Source organism: Zalophus californianus, chromosome 13 (genome assembly GCF_009762305.2).
Source record: "Zalophus californianus isolate mZalCal1 chromosome 13, mZalCal1.pri.v2, whole genome shotgun sequence".
NCBI lineage: Eukaryota > Metazoa > Chordata > Mammalia > Carnivora > Otariidae > Zalophus > Zalophus californianus.
In genome coordinates this window covers 20763425-20787513 of record NC_045607.1, presented here as the reverse complement: position 1 = coordinate 20787513, position 24089 = coordinate 20763425, and the positions used below count along the sequence as shown (strand labels likewise).

General features: G+C 47.8%; 2 protein-coding genes across 4 annotated transcripts; one reads left to right on the top strand and one right to left on the bottom strand.

Annotated features, from left to right (window-relative positions):
* Nucleotides 1-7488: 7488 nt before the first annotated feature.
* On the bottom strand, nt 7489-8316 carry LOC113934938 (chromobox protein homolog 3-like). Its single transcript, XM_035723771.1, has 2 exons — nt 8259-8316; nt 7489-8041 (listed from the first exon to the last, which is right to left on the bottom strand). The coding sequence occupies exon 2, from the start codon at nt 8038-8040 to the stop codon at nt 7489-7491; it is 552 nt and encodes a 183-aa protein (XP_035579664.1). The 5' UTR covers nt 8041; nt 8259-8316.
* Nucleotides 8317-14827: 6511 nt separating this feature from the next.
* On the top strand, nt 14828-23929 carry SLC31A2 (solute carrier family 31 member 2). 3 transcript variants are annotated; one of them, XM_027616845.2, is made up of 4 exons: nt 14828-14926; nt 18449-18515; nt 20609-20795; nt 21796-23929. In XM_027616845.2, the coding sequence occupies exons 2-4, from the start codon at nt 18449-18451 to the stop codon at nt 21962-21964; spliced, it is 423 nt and encodes a 140-aa protein (XP_027472646.1). In that variant the 5' UTR covers nt 14828-14926; the 3' UTR covers nt 21965-23929. The 3 variants fall into 3 exon arrangements, with proteins under 3 accessions (XP_027472646.1, XP_027472647.1, XP_027472648.1); XM_027616846.2 differs by lacking the exon at nt 14828-14926 and adding an exon at nt 14950-15620; XM_027616847.2 differs by lacking the exon at nt 14828-14926 and adding an exon at nt 15662-15889.
* Nucleotides 23930-24089: the final 160 nt, after the last annotated feature.

Sequence of the window (24089 nt, the reverse complement as noted above, 5' to 3'; positions counted from 1 at the left end):
AAGACTACTAAGCCTGTGTTCCTCTCTTTAAACTGTGCCTCAGGGGCACCTGGGTGCCTCAGTCAGTTGATTGGCTGACTCTTGGGTTCAGCCCAGGTGGTGATCTCTGGGTCGTGAGGTCAAGCCCCGCGTGGGTCTCTGTGCTCAGTGTGGAGTCTGCTTCAGATTCTCTCTCCTGTTGCCTCTCCCCCCGCCCCCTCTCTAAATAAGTAAATCTTTAAAAGTAAATAAATAAAAATAAAATTAAATAAATAAACTGTGCCTCAGTTTCCCCTTCTATAAACTAAGGATGAGAATAGCGCCTAGCTTACAGGGTGCTTGGGACCACTTAGAGGCAAGTTCTCATTAAATACAGCTATTAATATGTAGCTGTCTGCACTGGCCTTCATCTCCATTTAAGATTTACCCGTGACGTCTTTGGCTAGAACTACCCCAAACAGACTTTTCAAAAAATATTACCCTCTGTCATCCACAGAAGTGGGCATAGAACAAGGTGGGTGATAAAGACCAGCGATAGAGTTGAAAGCATATCGTGGGGCGTCTTGGTGGCTCAGTCGTTAAGCATCTGCCTTCAGCTCGGGTCATGATCCCAGGGTCCTGGGATCAAGCCCTGCATCGGGCTCCCTGCTCGGCGGGAAGCCTGCTTCTCCCTCTCCCGCTCCCACTGCTTGTGTTCCCTCTCTCGCTGTGTCTCTCTCTGTCAAATAAATAAATAAAATCTTAAAAAAAAAAAAAGAAAAAAGAAAGCATATCGTGTGGAGGGTGCGGAGGTGGATGTGATTTGGGGAAGGGTTCTCTTGCAGGTGTAAAGGAATAAAGAGCCTGACAGTCCCCCCCCGCCCCCCCGCAGAGATGAATGCCAGGGGGAGGGACATCCGGGTCCAGCTGGCAGCTCACAAAGAGTTATTGTCCCTGTATGTCTGCCCTAGCCGGAAGTCCCCTGAAAGAGGGGCAGCTGAGTCCTCGTGGCAATAAGTACCATCATCAGAGCACAAAACAATCTCTGTCTCCTCCTGGTGCCGTCTCACACTGCACAGCGCTTTACGGTTTCCCGAGGTCAGACTCGGGCCGATTCTAGCCTAGCCCACCCTCCCAGCACCCCTGTGCAGGGGGCAAAGAATGCCTGTCTTCACAAGAACTACGGTCCGACTTCCTGCTGAGTCCTGTCCAAGCCACTCCTCCGAAGGGCCGCATCCACCAAGTGATGTCAGCGTCTGCCATTGCTCGGCTCACACCCTAAATGCGCAGAGAAGCTTCACCCAGCTCTGGGTGGTCATGCTCTTCCATTGTTCTCTTTTTTCTATGCGTGCTCTGAGCCCCGGACACACTGCCTAGTGTGTCGGGGGAGAGTGTGTCAACATACCCAGTTAGAGGAACACAAAGCATTTGTGCTCCAGGAAATCCCCAGGCCCTAGGACAATGACGTGCCATTTCAGTGGTCTCATTTCTGGGAAAAAAAAATTTTTTTTCTAACAATTACAAAGGACCTCTGGGTATGAAAGAAAATAGCCTGACACAGCTAGTCCACTCCTAGGTATGTACCTAAGAAAAATGAGAGCGTATGTCCACAAAATTACTTGTACATGAGACTTCACATACAACCCGAATATAGATTGACAGGAAATAATACGTCCACACAGTGGAACACTACTCAGCAATGAAAAAAAAAAAAAAAGAACTGTAGACAATGAGAGGGATGAATCTCAGAGACCTTAGGTTTACCAAAAGGAGCCAGACACAAAAGGCCATTCACTATGTGATTCTATTTAGATGACATTCTAGGACAGACAAAATAAACTATGATAAAAATCAGAGCAATTGTAAAGGGCAAGAAGGAGGTGATGGAAAGAATTAACTAGAAGGTGACACAAGGTAACTTTTTAGGATGATGGAAGTGTTTCTATCTTGTTTGGGGTGATGGTTTTACAGTTGTATATATTGGTCAAAATTCACCAAAGTGTAAGCGTATGCCCCATTAAGTGAAGACATTAATAATAACTTGTTAAGTTGTGCATCATTTTTAAAAGTCAAAATTGAGGGAAGTGTGAGAGTCACTTTAGGAAAAAGTGTTTCCCCATAATTCTACTCACACATTCTCTTCTGCATATATGGTTCTATAGATCAGTGGTTTTATACGTATTGATTTTATGGTCACTTTGGGAACATTTTCAGAAGTGATCCTTGGGGGCTGCCTGGGTGGCTCGGTCGTTAAGCGTCTGCCTTCGGCTCAGGTCATGATCCCAGGGTCCTGGGATTGAGCCCCGCATCAGGCTCCTTGCTCAGCGGGAAGCCTGCTTCTCCCTCTCCCACTCCCCCTGCTTGTGTTCCTGCTCTCGCTAACTCTCTCTCTCTGTCAAATAAATAAATAAAATCTTTAAAAAAAAAAAAAAAAGAAGTGATCCTTGGCCTTTAGTTATTCAGTCAATCTGGCATTGTGTGAGCACCTAACCACACTCCTGGAAACGTCTAGAGATAGTGGATTGGGACAGAAGCAAGCAAGACACAGGTCTATCTTGGAGGAGCCCATAACAGCAGATAGGAAGTAAACCAATAACCACTAAGGCAAGAATGAGGAAAAAACACCAAATATTGTTAAAAAAGAAGAAGAAGAAGAAGAAGAAGAAGAAGTATCCACAAGACAGTGTGGTGTCAGGGAAACCGAGCCCTGAAAACAGATTTGACAGGCCAAGAAAAGGAGGAAATTTAATTGCAGGGAACAGCTTATTTCACTCCAGCAATAATTAATCCTCTCTTACTGAGCCCCTTGACAGGCCCCCTAAGGAAGACCATTTTGTTTGCCCCTAAGAGGGGGCCTCTGGAATCAGACTGCTTGGGGTCTGTCCCTGACCAGCTGTGTGCCCCAAGCAAGCTACATGGCCTCTCTAAAAAGATGGGGATCAGCATGACATTCATGCCATTGGTTATTGTGCTGATTAGAAAAGATGGTCCATGTGGAAAGGTCACCATCGAATCGGGGACACAGTAAAGTCTCAATGACTGCTAGATACCACCGCTGTTACTATCATCCTTTATATATGCCAGGACCTCGGACAGGCCCTGGAAATTCAGGAGAAAACCTCACGTTTGTATTACTCAGCTCAGGCTGCTATAAAAGAATACCATAGACTGGGTGGCTTAAACAACAGATGTCTATTCTAGCAGTTTTGGAGGCGTCGGGGGAGTCCAAGATCAAGGTGCCTGCAGATTCCGGTCCCGGTGAGAGCCCACTTCCTGATTTGCAGATGGCTGCCTTCTGTCTGTGTCCTCACAGCGCAGAGAGAGCTAGAGCCCTGGTCTTCCTTTTATAAGGACACTAATCCCATCCTGGGGCTTCACCCTCATAACCCCGTTTAAACCTAATTCTCTCCCAAAGGCCCCACCTCCAAACACCATGGCACTGGGAGTTAGTGCTTCAACATATGAGTTGTGTGGGGTGGAGAAGGGAATACAGTCTGTAGCAACATTCGAGCTGGGGAGACAGACAAGTTGACAGATCATTATGATACTGTGTGTGCTAACAACTTGACCAAAGAAGGAAATTTACAGATTCTGTGCTACAGATTATCTTTTTTCCTCTCCAGAGGCCCAGAGGGAAATGACTTTCCTGAGTTGTTTTTTTTTTAAGATTTTATTTATTTATTTGAGAGAGAGAGCACAAGTGGAGAGAGGGGCAGAGGGAGAGGAGAAGCAGACTCCCTGCTGAGCAGGAAGCCTGATGTGGGGCTCGATCCCAGGACCCTGAGATCATCACCCGAGCCGAAGGCAGACGCTTAACCGACTGAGCCACCTAGGCACCCCACTTTTCTGATTTTTGAGGGCAATAGACAGCACAGTTTGGAGTCAGGCCTCCTGAGGCTCAGTCCAGGGTGAGGGGGGGAGGATGTCCACTGCTGTTTATCTCTCTGAAGGAAAAAGACCTGTATCCTTGCTCCTTGGAATTGACTAGAGATCTGGGATGACAGTTTTCTGGAAACGGCCACCTCTCAGTGACTAGAGAGACAGACGAGGTCCCCCCTCTACCCAGTGCTTGTGCTCGGTCCATTTATACAGAAACATGTGTAGGCAGCTTTCTGGAAGGTGACAGCTTCGTCTGCCCCTCTGCAAACCAGGCAGGGACCTGCAGATGGAGATGGTCTGCAGAGGAGTGTGTCTCAGGGCAACAAGAAATGGGAGGAGAATTTCACGAGCTGTATGAGAGTAGGACCCAGACAGATGAGCCCTGGGGCTAGGAAAGCGAGTAGTAAATCAACCCTGGCTCGGGTGGGGGGCAGTGGCAGCCCTGGGGTTTGCCAAGTAAGGGATTGCCCATTGACTCTGCAGCATTTGTGACCCACGTGGACGTCCCAGGGGGTGTCTCACGGCCCACAGTGAGCTGGCACCCCTTCCCCTTTCCCCCTTCACCGGAAGTGCTACACTCGCATAGACCTACACCCGTGTCCCCACACAGGCATACACCACTCCAGCACTGACGCGCATCTCAGCTCACATGCTAGCTCGCGCAAACTCACACTCGCCCCCTCATTCTGACTCACAAGCACAGAATCACAAATCCTCCAAACACACATGCACAGTTACCCACACACTCTCCATACACACGTCCACTCCCCATCCACATACAGGTGACCCCTCATCCGCAATGAGGGCATGTTTGGGACAGAGCACCCCGGACCTCTGAGTACTCACAGCAAAAAAAAAAAAAAAACAAAACAAAACAAAAAAAAACCCTCCCTGACTTACAAATCTCCATGTGGTTCTTTGTCTGCAATGTCTGAGGCCCAAACCGGGCAAGGTGTCTTTGTTGAGGGAATAAAGTATCACCTGCTTATCTGATTCCTTGGATTTGCCTCTGAGTCACTGGGGGCTTCAACTATTTACTGCCAAATTTATATACATTTTTTGTTTGGCTAAATTAAGCATTCCTTAATGTTAATCCCTTAAAAAAAGAAGAGTTTGTATGTGGGGAATATCAACCAAAGGAAGATAGAAATGGCATTAGTTGTCCATCCTCCTAAGCCCTGATCAGCAGCTGCAGAGTTGAAGTCTGAGCATGTTGCCTCTTAGGATGCAGGCTGCTCAGACGGATGTAGTATGAAGGGGTTCCTCCTGGGACGCTGATGCGCTACTGGGGTCTCACCTTCCCTATCCAGAGAGAACCGAAGAGATAGAGCTATGTCTCAAAGACATTTCCTGTTTTCTTTTTTAGATTTATTTATTTATTTTAGAGAGAGTGTGTGCATGAGGTGGGGAGGGGCAGAGGGAGGGAGAGAGAATTGCAAGCAGACTCCCTGCCAAACAGACGTGGGGCTGGATCTCATGACTCTGAGATCATGACCTGAGCTGAAATCAAGAGTCAGATGCTTAACTGACTGAGCCACCCAGGCACTCCTCAAAGACATTTGCTGCTGGGTATGCATAATTTAACCACTGGTGCCTCAGACTGGGACCAGAGCTGGACTTTTTTTTAAAGATTTTATTCATTTATTTGACAGAGAGAGAGACAGCGAGAGAGGGAACACAGTCAGGGGGAGTGGGAGAGGGAGAAGCAGGCCTCCCGCCAAGCAGGGAGCCTGATTCAGGGCTCTATTCCAGGACCCTAGAATCATGACCTGAGCCAAAGGCAGATGCTTAACGCAGTACCTCCTACTCCTACCCCCCACCCTCTTCCCCCAGGCAAAAAAACAACTTTTACTCTATCAGAACAGAACCAGTTTGGTCTCTCCCAAGGCAACGGAGTCAAAGCCAAAAGGTTTGTCTGGCTCCCTTCCCCACCGGATACAAGCAATTGGCTCCATTATTGGTTGACTTGTGTGAAACTGCAATCTAGGCAGTTAAAAGTGATTCGATGTCAGGAATTTCATCTGTTTCAAATGAATACTTTATTATACTACCAGAGATAAGGTAAACAAATGCGGATGGTTTTTCCAGTTGGGTCCTTCCTCCAGTATCAAGTGATCATTTGATTGACAATCCATTAAGGGCCCAAATATACATAGTAGATAAACAAGTGGAGATTAACAAGATGTTGCTGTCTGACTTGTTTTAAGGTTACTGGGGATGAAAATCAGGTTTTTCTTTCTTTTTTTTTTTTCCTTTTTTTACCAAGGGGAGAAAACTGGCTGTAGAGGAAAATTTCTGTAACACGCTGAAAGCTTGCTTTGCCTAATCTTCCCTTAAGATTAGGAAATAATGTGCAGTCAGGATTAAGTTGAGATTTTCTTTTTTGAATATGAAACTATTTATTGACCACTGTTTACCAGTATTTACAATAAAGTAAACAATATACAGTTGGATAACATTCTGACTACAAAGTTATTGTTTTCCCTGGTTTCTGCTGAACCAGTAACTCAAATACTGAGAAGACTGAGCCTACATGTCAGGAACGAGTTGGGGTAAAGAAAATACATGCAGGTTAAGAATTTGGATTATAAAAGTCTGTCCACCCATTTATTCTGGCAGGTGCTAAATTGCCAACATCTCTAACCATCTGATTATGATTAGGTTTCCATGAACAAAGTCTTAGACATTCCATGAATCATGACCTTTTAGTCAATACAGCACAGAGATTTCAGCTTCTTTTGAAAAGGAATGGTTCACTAGAAGGAACTTTTAAATGTCCATTTAACTAAGTTTTGCTTACCTAATTAAAACACACCAGGACTTGTCTAGTTTTGTCATTTGGGTGGGGAGGTTGTTGGTGGTGATAAAATTTTCCTTTCAGGGATCTTGCAAATGAACTTGCATTTATATGACTGTAGATATGGATATGGATTCTGATATGGCTGCTTTTAAATTGTCCAATTTAAAAATTTGAAAGGTTAAGCGTTTAGGAAAAACTTCAGTTTAACTTTAAGTGATTTATTTCTTAAGTTGCTGAAAATGCTAGCATCCCGGAAACACGGGCTTATCCATGGTTATAAATGCTGTTTTTGTTTTGGTGAATGTTAAAAAAACAAAAACCAAACAAACAATGAATCATGGAACAGTACACCAAAACAAATTATGTAATATATGGTGATTAACATAACAATAAAAAATTAAAAAACAAAAACAAAAACCATTTATGTATTTATTTTAAGTATACACACAAAAACCCCCTAAATAAATAAAAAATCCAGAATGGTCCTTAGGCATATAGGAGTTAAACACAAATTCTGACTGAGTAACGACTATGAAGATTTCCCCCAACATTTAGAAAATGTGTTCTCTAATGCAGGGGGATAATATGCCATGGTCTCAAATATTTTTTTCTGCTAAAGGAAGCAACTACAGAAAGCTTTTATTTGTTCAAAGTAACCAGTGCTATAGATGCAAAAAAACCCAACAACTCACCCAATACTACTTCAAAACAAACATATCAAACTTGATTTTCATTAGAATGTTATTTCTTCACACTAATAAATCAAAAAACAAAGACCCAGATATTTATATATATTTATATATATGATACACATGTCATATATATAAATATATATAAAGCAATGCAAACAATTATTGAGCTTCATCTTCTGGACAAGAATGCCAAGTTAGTCTCTCTTCATAAAAAGCAATTACAATCTGAGGACACTTCATATTTGCTTCTTTTGCCAGCACCAAGTCTGCCTCATCTGAATCTTTCCACTTCATGAGAAACATTAATTCTCCACTGCTGTCCGTGGCACCAATTATTCGTTCAGGATCAAGGCCTCTGGCAAAGCCTCTTGGTTTATCAGCAGCATCTCTTTTCTTCTTTGAGTTGCTATCATCAGATTCACTGTCAGATAAAGATTTTCTTTTTGTACCATCTTTTTCTTTACCAGCTTTTTGAGAATTAAGAAATGCTTCAATTAACTCTGGACAATCTAAATTTTCTTCAGGTTCCCAAGTATTGTCAGCATCTGTAAATCCCTTCCACTTCAGGAAATACTCCACCTTCCCATTCACTACACGTCGGTCCAGTACTTTTACCACCACAAATTCTTCAGGCTCTGCCTCTTCTACATTTTTACTCTTTCCATTTTGTTTCTTTCCCATTTTTTGCAATGTAGTTTTATTGGAGGCCATTTTTAAAATATTTTTTAAGATTTTATTTATTTATTTGACAGAGAGAGACACAGCGAGAGAGAGAGAGCACAAGCAGGGGGAGTGGGAGAGGGAGAAGCAGGCTTCCCGCTGAGCAGGGAGCCCGATGCGGGGCTCGATTCCAGGACCCTAGGATAATGACCTGAGCCGAAGGCAGACGCTTAACGACTGAGCCACCCAGGCGCCCCATTGGAGGCCATTTTTTATTGCAGACTTGAAGAGCTATTATTCACTGCCACCGAGCTGCTCCGGGTCCCGGGTCTGCAGCGTCTCTGGCCCTGCGTGCCTCAAACTCCAGCCACATCCAAGGAGCTAAGTTGAGATTTTCAGGGACGCATTCAGGATGCTGCACCCAGCACGGGCCCTCCACAGGGAAAGAGAGATGGGGTTAGTTGACTCTTTCCGTAAGAACTGACAGTGCAGGGTCAAGTCTCTTGATAAAGCATTCACTTTTGAAAAAGCTTTTGTGGGTAGCTGGGTGGCTCAGTCAGTTAAGTGTCTGCCTTTGGATCAAGTCATGATCCTAGGGTCTTGGGATCAAGTCCCGCATCGGGCTTCCTGTTCATCAAGGAGTCTGCTTCTCCCTCTCCCACTCCCCCTGCTTGTGCTCTCTCTCGCTGTCAAAATAAATAAAATCTTTTAGAAAGCATTTGTGTGTGTATAGCCACATTCAAAGCAGCATTGTTCACAATAGCCAAGAGGTGGAAACAACCCAAGTCCATGGACAAGATGAATAGATAAACAAAATGTGGTACATACATACAATGGAATGTTATTTAGCCTTAAAATGGAAGGAAATCCTGACATGCGCTCCAACATGGATGAACCTTGAGAACATTATGCCAAGTGAAATAAGCCAGTCACAAAAAGACAGATATTGTGTGATTCTACTTATATGATGTATCAGGAGTAATCAAACTCATAGAAACAGCAAGTACAATGGTGGTTCCCCGGAGCTGAAGGTGGGTGGCGGGGTGGGGGGGTGGGGAGGCAGGGAGGAACAGGAAGCTGTTGTTTAAAAGGTAGAGTTTCAGTTTTGCAAGATGGAAAGTTCTGGAGATAGGTTGCATAACAACGTGAAAGTGCTTAACACTGAAAAATGGTTAAAGTGGCAAATTTTATGTTGTCTATTTTGCCACAATTTTTTAAAAAAAGCATTTTGTGAATCTGCTGTCTTCTACTGAGTGGGATGTAGACAGCTCTATTTTTTATACCTTTGGATCCTACACTTGTAGGACAGTCTGAGGGGCTGGTCCTCCAAGCTCCATGCAGCTCTGATGGAAAGTTCTCAAAGCCCATAGCTTCCTGCAGGAGGCAGAGGTCCCAGGCCTGGGAGTCCTGGGCAGCTGGAATGGACAGCCTCACGGCAGGCATGGGAGGAGGCTGTCAGGACGACTCAGGTCAGAGTCCCTGTGAAGTCGAGCAGAGCAAGGAGCCTGTGCCTGAGAATTCTTGGCAGTGTTCCCCTCCTCGACCCTGGCTTTGAGAATGAAGGGGTCAGCACAGAACTGCCCTTCCCAATGATGCCCAAACATACCAGTCTTTTCTTTCTCGTCTGTCCGTCGTCCTGTTGCTTGCTCTGGGTTGGCTAAAGGCCCTTCTAGACAGCAGGAGAGTTATAAATGTTGATGTTGCCTACGATAGGCTGAATAATGGCCCTAAAAAATATCCAGGTCGTAATTCCTGGCCCCTGTGAATGTTAGCTTATCTGGCAAAGGAGACTTGCATACCGTATTGAATCAAGGATCTTGCGATGGGGAGATTACCCTGGATTGTCTGGATGGACCCTAAATGTAATTGCAAACTGTCCTTTAGAGGTAAGCAGGAGACTGGACACAGAAGAGTGAAGGCAAGGTGAGATTTGAAGAGAGATTTGAAGTTGCAACCCTCCAGCCTTTGAAGATGAAGGAAGGTTCCTCCAAGGCAAGGGACGCAAGAGCACTAGAGGCTGGGAAGGACAAGGAAATGACTCTCCCCTAGACGCTTGGGAAGGAGTGATACCTTAATTTCATCCCAGTGAAACTAGTTTCAGACTTCTGACTCCCAACTGTGAGAGAATCAATGTGTGTTGTTTTAAGCAACCAAATTTGTGGTAATTTTTAATAGCAGCCCTAGGAAACGAATCTACCCTTTGTGGTAGGCTGGCTGGCCCATGCCCTCCTTCATCCCAGCAGCTTTAGATCCACCAGAAAGGGATGAATGGAGAGGCACTGAAGTGCACCCTGCATTCCTTGGGGATCTCTACTGGAATGTGGGGGAGCAGAGCCCTGGGGATGCAGCATGAGAAATGCCCCAGCAGGGAGAAAGAGAGTCAGCCTAGTGCTGGCTCCCTGAGAACCTGGAAGCAGGCTACAGGAACCCCCAGGAGCTGCCCCCTGCGTGCTCAATGACCCAGGATGAGCAGGGTCAAGTTTGGGAGCAAAGAAAAATCTCAGAGTCCTAGTGGTGACAGAGCCCGAGCAGACATGTCTCAGGCAGGGAGGAACCTGGGCTCGGACCAACAGTCTTCAGAACAACCAGGCCCAGAGTCAAAGTTCACAACCTCCAAAAGGGGCAGAGCCCCAGGGTTGAAGACAGGGCATAACTGCCCACGTGTGACTTCTCCTCGCATGTTCCCTGATGCACCCCTAGAGTCCTTGCTGGAGAGGCCCCGGGCAGGGCCTGGAAGCCTACACCACAACCCTGTCACAGCTGCCAAGTGGTGAGCATTCTCTCTATGTGCTCAGTGCTAATGTCACTCCCCTTGTGGGCTCTTCTGGGGAACTTTATTGCTTTTTTCCCCTGATCATGGTGAATTTTTCTCTCACTTATTTTCTGTCTTTTCTCGACTGCCTGTGAGCTGTCTCAAAGCCTGTGTGGTGGCAAGACACCTTCATAAATAAATGGTTACTTTAAAAAAAAAAAACTTTCAGAGAAAGCAAATGTTAAGGACACTCCCCACCCCTGGTTTCACCTCACCTCCACTAACTGAATCCAAGAGATGAAGAAGAAATCAGCTGGATTATTAGGTGTCCCTGTTCTCTATTAATACTTAACAGATTATCCCCCAAATTTAAAACCACCATTTTATTTTGTCCAAGATCTTGTAGGACAGAACTTGGCTGGACAGTTCTTGCTTGGAGTCCCTCATGCAATTTCACTAAGGGGTCTGCTGAAGCCATAGTCATCTGAAGGCTTGACTGGGCTGGAGCTCCAAGGCGGCTTCACTCATGGGATGCCGGCTGACAGCTGCGAGATCAGGGGGCCACCAACCAGAGCATTTATGTGTAGCCTCTCCATGTGGCCTGGGCTTCCTCACAACATGGTGGCCTCAGATCCTTCAGGGTTGTTTTGTTTTTTATATTTAGTATCTCAGAGCCCTGAAAGTGAGAGACCTAATATATAACACTGCCTTAAAAAAAATAAATAACAGGGGCGTCTGGGTGGCTCAGTCGATTAGGCGTCTGCCTTCAGCTCAGGTCATGATCTCAGGGTCGTGGGATTGAGCCCCGCTTGAGGATTCTCTCCCCCTGCTCTCTCACTCTCTCAAATAAATAAATAAATCTTTCAAAAAAAATAACAACTTTCTTGAGACATAATCCTTATAAGGTATAAAATTTTAGTATAGTCACAGAGTTGTGCAACCACCACCACTATCCATTTTCAGAGTGTTTTTACCACTCAAAAGGAACCCCATACCCATTATCTGTCACCCCCCATTCCTCCCTCCCTCCAGGCCTGTCCTGACGGTGGAGGCACTTCTGTACCTCGGTATGACCAGCTGAGCCCCACCGAGCTGCCGTTCTTGTTGGGTCTGCCAAAAGCGGACCCAGAGGCCCCTTGCTCTGGGCCTTCAGTTCTCACTCCCTCTTCTAGGTGGAGGGATTCAGTGGGTGCGGGGAGGGCAGCCCTGCTTTTGCTTGCACTTCTCCATAAATTATTTTCTCACTTCTGCCAAAAGCTGCCCCCAAAGCCGCCCAAACTCTCATGAGAAACAAAACTGTCATGTCTCACAGGCTGCTTGGGTTTCTACCACTTCCTTCCTCTGAAGTAATGAAGCACAAACCATGAACCTGTTGGGATTCATTCATTCAATAAATATTTATTAACAGTCTGCTTTGTGACATGAACTATTTTAGGAACCGGGGCTGCCTTCCTGAACAAAAATACAGAAATCCCTGTTCCCCTGGATCTTTTTGAGTGGAGAGAAAGGAATAAGGAATAAGCAAATTAAATAGCATGTCACAAGGTGAAAATGACTATGGGGACATAGAGCAGAGCAAGCAGGAAAGGGAATGCGAGAGGGATGGCAGTTTTAAATAGGGTGGTCAGGGCAGGCCTCACCAAGAGAGTGACAAGGGGGAAATGCAGGGAGAAAAGCATAAGTGCAAAACCCTTTGCTGGGTCTCCTTTGTCTCTGAATAAATTCCTGACTTTAAACATGGCCTTCAGCTTGTGCATGGCCTGGATCCTGCTTTCTCCAGTCTCACCAACACAAAGTCCACTACATAAATACACACACACACACACACACACACACACACACACACACACTGACCAGCCTTGAATGTGTGGACTCTCCCCGTGTCCCACACAGCAGGTATGTAATGCTGCTCACAGCATAAACATAAAATAACAGAAGGTTCGTGAGAGAACAGAGGAGGCTAGCTGAATGGAGCAACACGGAAAACAAACAAAAGCCCTAGCTATTGGGGTGCCGGGCTGGCTCAGTCGCTACAGCATGCATTGCTTGACCTCGGGGCTGTGAGTTTGAGCCCTACGTTGGGTGTGGAGCCTACTGGAGAAAATAAAAAATCCTAGCCATAAAGTGAGGCTTCCAACCTCAAGCTCATTTATAACCGCAGATCATCAGCATGTGAAGGGTCAGTTAGAGGTCATCCATTCCACCCCTCGGTGGGGCCCAGAGAGAGATGGTGGCATTCTTGGGGTCACACAGCCTTATCTGCACACCAAGGTCAGATATTCTGCAGGAATAACATTTTACGCATGCAGGTTTTTTTATGAGACTTCAAGTTCCTCTATTGAGTGTTGGAAGGAGAAATGACCGGTTAGACTTCCCCTCTACCAACTGACCACGGCTGACCTGAGGGCCCAAGTTAAAGGGCCCCTTGCAGATCTCTGTGACCCCCAAGGCAGCACGGTCTTTCCTGACTGAGGATTCTGTCTAGGGGCTCTAGGTGTGTGCTGGAAAGAAAAGCGTGGGCTCTTTGTTGTTTCTCAGGAGGAGGGGATTGTCAAAACACAGAACCTGGAAAGAATCTTGCCATGGACTGAGGCTTGGCCCACTCTGGTGTGATCTTGTGAGCTGGGATTCTGTGGTTGGCACCAAATTCTCTGCCTGGGGGCCAGAGGAGGGAAGTCTCTGGTGCCTCGGAAAGAAAAGGGGCACTTTAGAACTTCAGGACTAAAGTGTGATAAGCATAACACACATGAGGAAGTTAGAACTAAGTGTGAAGTTCATCAGATTGTGACAAAGCCAACAAAAACAGTCAAATGAATAAAGCTGTGTTATCAATCCTTCTATAGGGGGATGGAGATGGGGGGTAAGCGGGTGCATGAGAGCCTGCTTGTGTGAAGGTCAAGTCTTATTACTACTTCCCCAGATGATTCCACCTAAATCACCAAATCCCTCCCAAGCTCTTGGGGCCCAGATGCTTCAAGAATATCCATAAGCCCTTCTCCCAATTGCCTCCTCCATGGGCTAGTGCCTCCCCCACCACAGGCCTCCCTCCCAGACCTCGTCATGGTCTCGGTCCCATATTCTCTCCCCGAGGCTGCCCCCATCCCTGACTTCCCTCTAACCCCCACTATCCTTCAGATTGAAGCTCTTAGAAGCTGTGTGACCCTAAGCAAGTGTCTTGACCTTTTGCAATCTGTTTCCGGTCCAGAGGCATTTGTGCTGGTGATGACAAGGCCCATCATTTATTGAACAAGGTCCCACTGCCAGGTGCAGTGCTGAAAATTTAACATACGGGTCTTCATTTAAGCCTCACAATACCCCTATGACATAGATTCTGTTATTTTCATTTGATTGGCTAGGAAACTGAGGCTCAGAAACGTAAAACCATTTGCCTGAGGTCCCATCGCCAGTACTTGGCTGACTCAGGATTTGAACTGAGGTCATACTCCAGGCTCAAGTCCCCTACTACTGTTTCTGGTAAGGTTTCCCTGAGGATTCCCCTTTCCCACAGGGGGACTGGTAAAGTGTTCCTAAGTATATTTAAAAATGAAATACTGTTAAAGGTCACTCATCCACCAGAAAAGTCTCCCCCTCCAGCCACCAAAACTGGATGGGTGAAATGGAGAGACAACACACTAACCAAGATACCAGTAAGAAAAAAGTTTACCACCCTCGCAATCAAAGAAATACAAGTTAAAATTAAAACTGTGTGTTGCTTTTTGCTTATCAGACTGGGAAAGATAGAAAAAGAATGGCTACACTAAAGCCCGGGGGCATAATTTAATTTACTCCTAATTTATTGCTATTTGTCCATAGAATGGACTTGACAATTTTTCACTCAACATGTTAATCTTCGCTGGGTTTGTTAGAAGAGCAACAAACTGTAATGATAGTTGCAAAAACAAGTCAAGTGCAAAACAAGGTAAGGGGCCAAACGGAGCGCAGGTGGTCGCCCGCGCTGTGCTTGCGACTCGGGCTGGCGCGCCGCTGGCTGGGTAGGGGTGGGTGCGCCACAGGCCGCCTGAGGCCACACGCGGGGACTACAACTCCCGGGCGCCCGCGCGCCCGCCTCGCCCCGACCATGTGACCTCGCGGCCCGGATCGCGATTGCTGCGGCGGCGGCGGCGGCGGCGGCGGCGGCGGCGGCGAGACGGCCTCGGAGCGAGGAGTCCCGAGCGACTGGCAGCGGTAGTCCCGGCGCCACCGTCAGCGGCCACGCGGAGAGGGTGGACGGGAGCAGGGTTGAGGGGACGCGGGAGGCGGAGCCGGCGGTGGCTTAGCTGTGGGGTTTTCTCTTATTCGTGCCTCCTGCTGGGAGTTAGTCCGGCCCGAAGAGCAGCGGGGGCGCGGTGGGTGAAGACAGTCTTGACCGGAGGTCCCCTGCCCCGGGCGCAGGGACTTGGGGGAGATTCCGAGAGGCCCCCATCAGGAGGGAAGTCCCCGTGCACTTCACACACCGAGGGCCGGCTCCCTGTCCTGGCGAGCTGGTGGTCTGAATCTCGGGGGGGGGGAGGGCGGGGAAGAGCACCCCAGGTCCAGCTGCTTTCCATCCTCCCTACATTTGGGTAGGAAGTAGCATTTCAGAGAAACTGGTTTTTTAGGCAGAATTCATCTGGGTGGAGAGAATGATAGCTTGCAAGACTCTTTGGTCTTTGAAGAAATCATAATTTTCTTCATTCCGTGAATATCATAGAATTTAAGATACAGGAAGCCAATACTGGTCATTTAGTCAAACGGCCACCCCCACCTGCTGCTAGCCCTCTAAAAGGGGAAACAGATGGGAAGAGCTTGTGAGAAGTTCCTGAGCCAGGCATTGCAGGACAGGGCCCTTAACCTCCGCCAGAACTCTTGGGTTTATAAATGAGAGAGCTCTTCTCAAAGTGTAAGTAACCTTAGATTCGAACATAAAGAAGAAAACAAGTCCCCGATTGCTCTCTTCTTCACCGCAGCCCCTCCCTGCCCAGGGTGGGGCCCTGAAGAAGGCGAGGATAAGGTAGACTCAGGGGCTGGAGGCTGAGATTCTGCCTAAGTGAGGAAACAAGAGTAGGGCGCTGCCTCTTACGTATCTGACCACAGGGCCCTTTCATTGAAAAGGGCACCCCAAGTCAGGGTGTGCTGATTTGAATCTTTTTCTCCAGCAAAAAGGCAAGGGTAGGTGAGCCTTTATCCTTCCTGGACTCCTCGCTCCCCGGTCAGGTAGAACTACTGTCTGGGCGCTTCCAGCTTGGAACATACTAGACTGTCCGTCTTCCTCTGGCCACCTCCTGATCCTCCTGCTTGGGAAGATGTCCTAGCCATCTGCCTTCCTGGCCGGGTTAGGTGTCTCCCCGGGGGCTTCCTTCCCTGTGCCTCCTTCTCACTCACCACATTCACCCTGTTGTAATGTTCCCTTCCCTCTCCCCCCAGCAAACGGTTAACTCCTCGAGGGCCGAGGACTTGTCTCATCTGTCTCTCTATCTCCAGCATCTGCACCCCTAGCAAAACCAAAGTCAGTGTTTCTCAGCTGAATTACTTGGATTGCTTTGTGGGTGTTCAAGTCTACAGCAGAAGCTGTTTTGAGGTCCCCGAGACAGCTGGCCCAGGCCCAAGGATGACAGAAGGAAGCCAGTTAGGGAACTTCTCTGATTAACTAGCCGTTGGGGACATTCCAGTCATGCCAACTGCTTTATTAGGTGAACTCAGAGAAGGGGCATGGTGCAACACCCGCCACCTTCCCCACTGCAGAGATGGTGCTCGAGGCTTCTGCTGAAGCTGAATGAGCATAACTCCAGTGTCAACGGAGTTTCACAGGATGATTTGTGCTTGCTTTCCCCTGTCCATCAGACCTGTACCTCTGAAACAAATAATACATTATATGTTAAAAAAAAAAAAAAGGCTTTTTGAAATCTTAACAAGGGATGTTTCTGGATAGTAGGACTCAAAATGATTTCTGCTTTCTTTTTGGTACTGTTTCAGCTTTTACGTTAAACAAGTACACCCCCCCCCCCACATTGGGGGAGTAAGAATCTATTTTTATTTTAGAATTCTTCCACATGATTTTTAAATGACTGCGTAGGTTTCCATTTTCTTATGAGATCTTGGGCAAATCCCTCTCCTGTTGGGACTCATTTTCCCCATCTGGGAATGAGATGGGGTTAGAGAGGGGCCAAGTTGGACTAGACCAGTGTTTTTCACACTGAGTTCCAGCGGAGTTTGGACTGCTCTCCCCTCTTCACTCAGAGCCCTGGTTTTATATGGTGGAGTTACAAGGAAGATTTTATTTGCTGGTGATCCCTGGCCAAGGAAAAAAAGAAAAAGAAAAAAGCTGAAAGCCAGGGGACCAAAAGCCTCTGAGAAAACTAATGTGTCCTGGGGATGTGCTGCCCTGGTGACTATAGTTAATACTACTGTATTGTATGTTTGAGAGTTGCTGAGAGAGTAGGTCTTAAAAGTTCTCATCACAAGAAAAAACTTTGTGACTTTGTGTGGTAATGGATATTAACCAGTCTTAACTGGTGATCATTTCACAATATATACAAATATCGAATCCTGTTGTATACTCGAAATTAATATAAAGTTATATGTCAATTATATCACAATAAAAAAAAATTCCTAAGGACACTCTAGCTCTGACACTTGGGGATTCTAATACCTGTCTTAGAAGGCAAAGGCTTCTATCACCCGATCCCGCTCGCCCAGGATCTCCTTAGCTGGAGAAGAGTTGCTGCTGCTGACCAAGGTTCTACTTACCCAGTGATGGGAGGAGACCTTCCTTTCCCTGAGACGGTGAACTAACGTTGATCCCTCCGGCTTTAATCTTGCCAAACACAGTCATTAAGCCTGGTGTGGGTATTGAGGATTGCTACCCGGCTCTCTTCCTCTTCTTGTCTTTCCTTGGTGAGCAAGAGGTAGCATGGTATCCTGGAATGCACAGCGCTTTGGCATCCAGCTCGACCCGGCTTTGCCAACTTACTAGCTCTGTGACCTTCAGCAAATGACCCTTCTGAGCCTAGTTTCCCCAGTTTTCCTTTCTCTGTGATGGGCCTAATTGTCCCTGTCACATAGAAGACGGTTGTGAAATGAGATAATGCACAAAAAGCCATTGATGCCACCCCAAACACAGGCCGGGCAAGGCGCTCTTTGAGAAGGGCATTCAGATGGGTGCGGCACGGTCAGTGCATCTACCTTTGTTCTTTCTGTAAGGCTGGGAGCTCATCAAGGGCAGAGACGTTAACCTTTGTCCAGAATGCTGGGCACAGAAGGGGGTCAGCAAATGTTTAATGAGTGAGCGCACAGATGTGGAGTAGAGTGGAGACAGCTGCCCCTGGCCCCTCCATGATACACATGGCCAGGGCAGAATGACTAGGACCCCGGGGAAAGAGAGACAGTCAGTTCTCAGTCTAGTCCTTCCCCATTGGGTTTGGAGGGCACAGAGGGGACATCTCAGCATGACCTGAGAACACTGACCTGTGTGGTACCCCCTATACCTCACGTCCATCTCGAATAGGGCCAGCTCAATTATAGCTCTGCTGCTGACCCACTGTGGGACCTTGGGTAAGTCCCTACGCTGTCTGGCCTCAGTTGGTCCTGATGACCACTAGTGGCCCTTCCAGCACTTAAGACCAGTGACCTCGTTCCTCTAGGCCTTTAGGGGTGGCTGCTGGAGAGCATTAGGGACCATGACTTTTACTGCCTTAAGCCCCCTGAAATGCAAATTCCCTTCTCTTTCAGATGCATTTCATCTTCTCCAATGAGGTGGTACTTCTGTTTGATTTCTGGAGTGTCCACAGTCCTGCAGGTAAGAATTGGGAAGCCTAGGCTTATAGCTTGGAAAGCCTTGTAGCTCTGGGAAGTGGAGAGCCTGGGTTCCCTTCACTGTTGGACTCTGGGGACATTTAAGTGAGCCTGACTCCTCTTACATAAACACTGAGCAGGAACTATGCATTTATAATTCCAAGCACTGCCTTTCACATCACAAAAGGCTCCATATCTCACTGATCGTCACAAGGCCCAGAGAGAGGCCAGTATACAGTTTTTGCCTCTATGACACGAGAAGGAACTGAAGCCCAAAGAGGGGAAGAGGGTCACATAGAGGGTAAGTAGTGAGCCAGAACTAGATCGAGGCCTCTTGTGGCCTCCTAGCACCTACCTCCTGCCATATACAGCACCAGCTCAGAAGCCCAGAACAGCTGCTACCGGCTAGACCTCAAATGAGACACCAGTTTGCAAGAGAATGGTGTTGCTTTGACTTGAAAAGGCAGAGCTGGGCCCAAATTCATGATATAGTTCTTTTTCAACTTAAATAACTATCTTAAAAGTGGACGGAAAAATGGCCCAAGTGCCCAGCCCTGCAGATGCTGATGAAATAAAGCTCGGTCATCCCTACAGCGGGTTACCACCCCCTACCACCCCCGTAAGCCCAGTCATTGTAGTATTCCTTCTCGAGGTTCCGAGTTGACTGGGCTCAGCTAAGCAGTCCCCACTCACAGCCTCTCATGCAGGTGCAATCAGACAGTGGCTGGAACTGGAGTCCTCCTGAAGGCTTCCCCACGCTTGTGTCTCCTGGCTGCTGCTGGTTGTCACGGGGGTGGGGGGCGGGGGGCGGGAGTTACCAGCTGAATAACTACGTGTGGCGTCTCCTGTGGCCCGGGCTTCCCCTGTGGCAGGGCAGCTGGGTTCCAGGAGTGAGTGTGTCAAGAGAACAAGGTGGAAGTACACGGGATTTTTAAGACCTAGCCTTGGAAGTCACAGAGCCTCACTTGCACCTTGCGCGGTGAGGAAGTCACAAAGGTCTTCTCACCCTAAAGGGGAGGGGACATGGACTCCACCACTTGATGGCAGGGGTATTGACACTCTAAGAAGAACATGTGGGATGGGTGGCCATCCTTGGACAACAGACTGTATCACAGATACTGTGAAGCCTCAGAAATAAGGCAGATCTGTGTGAACGGAGGGGAACCTCTACGAGGTGTACTTGGATGACGTCAGATGCGGAAGAACATGCACAGGTCGAGGCCCACAGGCACAGGGTATCCCTGGAGAGCTGTATAGGAAAAGGTTCTGGGGAGAGGACTGGGGTTTTAGGGACTGGGCTGGGAAGAAGACTTACCTTTCACTGTATGTCCTTTGGTCCTAGTTGAATTCATACCACGTGCATGTAATTACATGTCATTTTATATTTTAAAATATCACCTTCTATCTTTTGTAGATGATTTCCTCCTGGGAGCCCAATAAAATAACTATAGCTGGCCCATTTAGTAGCCCTCCTTGTCTTGTAAAACAGAAGTAGCAATTAGCTGCTAATTTTACAGCAGCTCTCCTAAGCACTTCATGTTTTCTGTACAATAACTTAGTGGTGTTTTCCACTATTATAAAAGCATATACACAGTAGAAACTTTGGAAAATTAGGTGAGAAGAAAATAAAAATCTTTTATATCCTAGTCTGCTGAGGTAATTATGACTCCTTTGCAGGATCTCCCTCCTTCCAGACTTTGCCTATACATACTCCTACTCAGGACCTTGCTGTACATGCCCTTTCCTTAACAAGAAGTCATGACAGAGACTTGTGCCGCCTGGGTCGGGGGGAGCCGCTGGGGGCAGTGGTGTGTGACCTCTTCAGCCTCGGCCCCTGGCTCTTCCAGACCTGGTTTCTCTTCCTGATCTCAAAGCCATACCCCAAAATAGGCCATCCATCCCAAGAGCCGGAAAGGGAAAGAGACAGTGACGTTCTGAGCCCAAGGAGGGTGGGGAAGAAGAGAGAGGGAGATGGAATGGATTCAGAGGGACTGGTGGAGGCGCTCTGCTGCCACCTTCCCGGGTCCTGAGGGAAGCTGCCAGAAGGGGATCAGTGCTTACTTGGCCAGGTCTCTGCAACTCAGCTTTGTTTGACAGGCATGGCCCTTTCAGTGCTGGTGGTCCTGCTCCTGGCCGTGTTGTATGAAAGCATCAAGGTTGGCAAAGCCAAGCTGCTCTACCAGGCCACAGTGGGCATGTCCATCCCCACCAGCCAGCTCACTGAGGAGACAGACCAGGATTCTTCCAGCTCAGACTCACCTTCGGTCAGCAGAACCCGCCTCAGGTAACAGGCACAGTGTGTGGGGAAGGGCAACGTGCTCACATTGACCCTGAGAGAGAGGCGGGGCCCAGAGGGCATTGGCCCCACTTCACAGAAAGCAAACTGAGGCCCAAGGAAGGACCAGGACTTGCCAAAGTGCTTACAGTGAGTAAGTAGTGAGGTGAGCTAGAGCCCAGGTCTCCTGGTGCCTAGGCCAGAGCCCTACGAACAGCCACTCGGGAGGCTCAGATCTTCAGAACTCTGATGCAGGCCTCAGTCCCGCAACAGGGGTGTCCACCCAGTCCTCCTCCAAATCTCAGCAGCCTTTCCTAGGTCACTAAGGCTTCCAAACCCAGGATGGAATCTGCAGCTGTCCCTACACAAATAGTAAGGATTGCTTGTCAGCAGTGGACCAATCTTGGCAGGGGCGCTCCCTCTTCCCTCCCTCCCACCCCAGTCTGGTAAGGCAGCCGCATGGGGTCCCACATCTGCCCTCTCTCCAGCTCCAGCTGTGCTTCCCGAGCCTGCCTGCTCCTTACGCGGGTGTTTCTGCTGTTCACAACCAGCCTGCAAGGGAGGTATCCTTATTCCTCCTTTACTGATGAGGAAATTTAAGTTCAGAGAGGTTAAGATATTTGTGCTAAGCCACAGTAAGTGGCAGAGCTAGGAGCTGATCTTTCCATTGTAATACTGCCTCCCACAGCAGATTCAGAAAGAAAAACATACGTGCCTTACTGATGATTTTGTATTATCCTTTATCAGACATGACAGAATACATATCTCATTTTCCCTTTTTGCCTTGGATGCCAGGAAGCTCAGAGCTGAATATAGTAGAGACATGATTGCCCAAGGCTCCTTATACAGGCCCTGTCCCCTATCAATGGTTTCTCATATATCTCTTTAGAAAGAAATCTCTTCTGGGTCAAGCACACAAATTATAAATAAGCTGGTCCTGTAACTCAGCTGCTCTAATTCATGACACCAGCTCATTACCACCATTAACTTGACTCTCCTTTTCATCTAGGTGGTTTTTCTGTCACTTTGGCCAGTCTCTAATCCATGTCATTCAGGTGGTCATAGGCTACTTCATGATGCTGGCTGTCATGTCGTATAACACGTGGATCTTCTTTGGCGTGATCCTCGGCTCTGCTGTTGGCTACTATCTAGCCTACCCGCTTCTCAGCATGGTTTAGCTGGTGAGGGCTATGCAGGCACTGGGGGCTGGAGAGACCTGGGGCCCCCTCTTGCAGACATTGAACTTCCAGCCCGTGTCTCCTGTTTCTTCTGATGGCTGTTTGGCTCCCCTCACTCCCAGCTCCTGGAGACGTCCTGCTGAAGCCAGCACTTGCTGCCTGGAGTTCAGAGGGCCCTGCAGCTACCTCTGTCCTCAGCCAGCCTGCACTGGGCCTGGACATGAGCTTTTTGTGCCTTAGTAAAGCTGCTGTGACCTGAGGGAGAATGGAGAGACCAGAACCTGGGGGCAGGGTTGTTGAGCCCATGATGACTTATCTCTGACTCAAAATTAAGAATTTCCAAAGATCTTCAAGACGGGGAGATGGGTTCTGGGTGACAAAGAGCACGAAAGCTGCATACCTTCTGCCCTCGTGATTTGTGCCTTATAGAGAGGAGCACCTTCAGAGTTCCCGACCTCTTCTGTCTTTGAGGGACGGAGACCAAGGTGGCTCCTTTTTCTCACCTTTCTGCCTCTGGGACACATAAAGATGGTCTGTTCTGTGGATCACGGTGACAAACTAAGATTTTTCATTTTTCCCAGTGGACCCCTGGTTCGCAATTTTGCACATGAATACAGAATTTTTAGCAAAATGACTTCATCGGATTCCTGCTGGATAGCTGCGTCTGCTGGGAACTGTTTCTCTTTCTTGTGGGGCATGATGGCAGATTCAAGGCCGAGGGGCGGGACTGCTCTCAAGGCCCCTGACCTATCCTCTGGATGGTGAGCTGCTCCCATCAGACAGCACTGCCTGCAGAGGAAGGCAGTCTAGAGGGGCCTGGGGTGCTTTTCAGGACCCCAGTGCTCCCTTTTATCCTGCTCCTCCTTTTATGCAGAACAGAGAATTGTTGGATATCCAGTATTTCGTATTCTCTAGTTCTTACCTACTGCTCACCCATCTCATCTGGTGGGGAGACACGGTTCATTCACTGAAAATACTGGGTAAGCCACGGGGAGTGCCGACTGAGGACGCAGTAAGCAGTCAAACCAAAGCATTACCCGTAGAGTTAGATGGGACTCTTCAGATGGTTCACTTGACAGAGAAGCAAACACGAGACCCAGGGAGGGAACATCACGGCTGGATACTGGACTGTCTATGCTCAAGTACCTCACGGGCTAGATGAAAGACGGTCTTAAGCTTTGGGAATTAAAAAAGAAATAGGCGTTTTAATAAATATTATTTTTAAACAATCTGTGACCATTCTTGTGTTTCTGCTCAAACAGCAAGCACATGCCACCCTTGTAGCCACTGCAGGAGCTGAGGGGGCAAATGCAGCTGGTAGTGCTGGCCGTAGGGCGGTCCAAGGCCGGAGTCTGTCCATCTGCTAGGAAGACAACTCCGTGCTCAGGGTAGCCAGCCCTGAAACACTGTGCCCTGAGGCAGACACCCCACAGCCTAGCCTCGCTGGGAGTCGTTCTCACATTCACACACCGAGTCCCGACTGGGTGCCGCCCGCTGTGAGAAAAACAACTAGCTGCCACGTGGACTGCAAGGCACCTTCTCTCCCTGAGGGCGGCAGCAAAAATACATCAAAACCACTTTTTAATTTGCAGTGAGAACTGTAACAAAGTAGGTGACCCCTTCAGTACTGACCAGTGCAACCTCCCCACCGAAGCAGCAAATTGGAAGGCTGCTCCGTGGCACGAGGGGGGTGAGGTTTCTCTAGCACATTCTTGTTGCTGGAGCCTCACGTACCCAGTTATACATCCTGATCAGCTAAGGCTCCCTCCCCTGGGGCACTGCTGACATGAGCACTTCCATGGGTGATCAGCAACCTCTCTGGTTTGATACAGTGGTAATACATGTGGTGAGGGCTTTTAAAAAAATGTGTGCGCTCCTGTGAATTGTGTAAGACTGTTGAATCACAGATCTGTACTTCTGAAACAAATAACGCAACATATTTTAAGAAAAAAGAAAAAGAAGATAGCAGGAGAGGAAGAATGAAGGGGAGTAAGTCAGAGGGGGAGACGAACCAGGAGAGATGATGGACTCTGAAAAACAAACTGAGGTTTCTGGAGGGGAGGAGGGTGGGGGGATGGTTTAGCCTGGTGATGGGTATTGAGGAGGGCACATTCTGCATGGAGCA

Bases quoted from the DNA above. Each gene is read 5' to 3' on its own strand.
- SLC31A2 (XM_027616845.2), top strand. From the start codon at position 18,449: ATGCATTTCATCTTCTCCAATGAGGTGGTACTTCTGTTTGATTTCTGG. The intron at 18,516-20,608 runs GTAAGAATTGGG...TTTGTTTGACAG, and splicing joins GAGTGTCCACAGTCCTGCAG to GCATGGCCCTTTCAGTGCTG. The intron at 20,796-21,795 runs GTAACAGGCACA...CTTTTCATCTAG, and splicing joins GTCAGCAGAACCCGCCTCAG to GTGGTTTTTCTGTCACTTTG.
- LOC113934938 (XM_035723771.1), bottom strand. From the start codon at position 8,040: ATGGCCTCCAATAAAACTACATTGCAAAAAATGGGAAAGAAACAAAAT.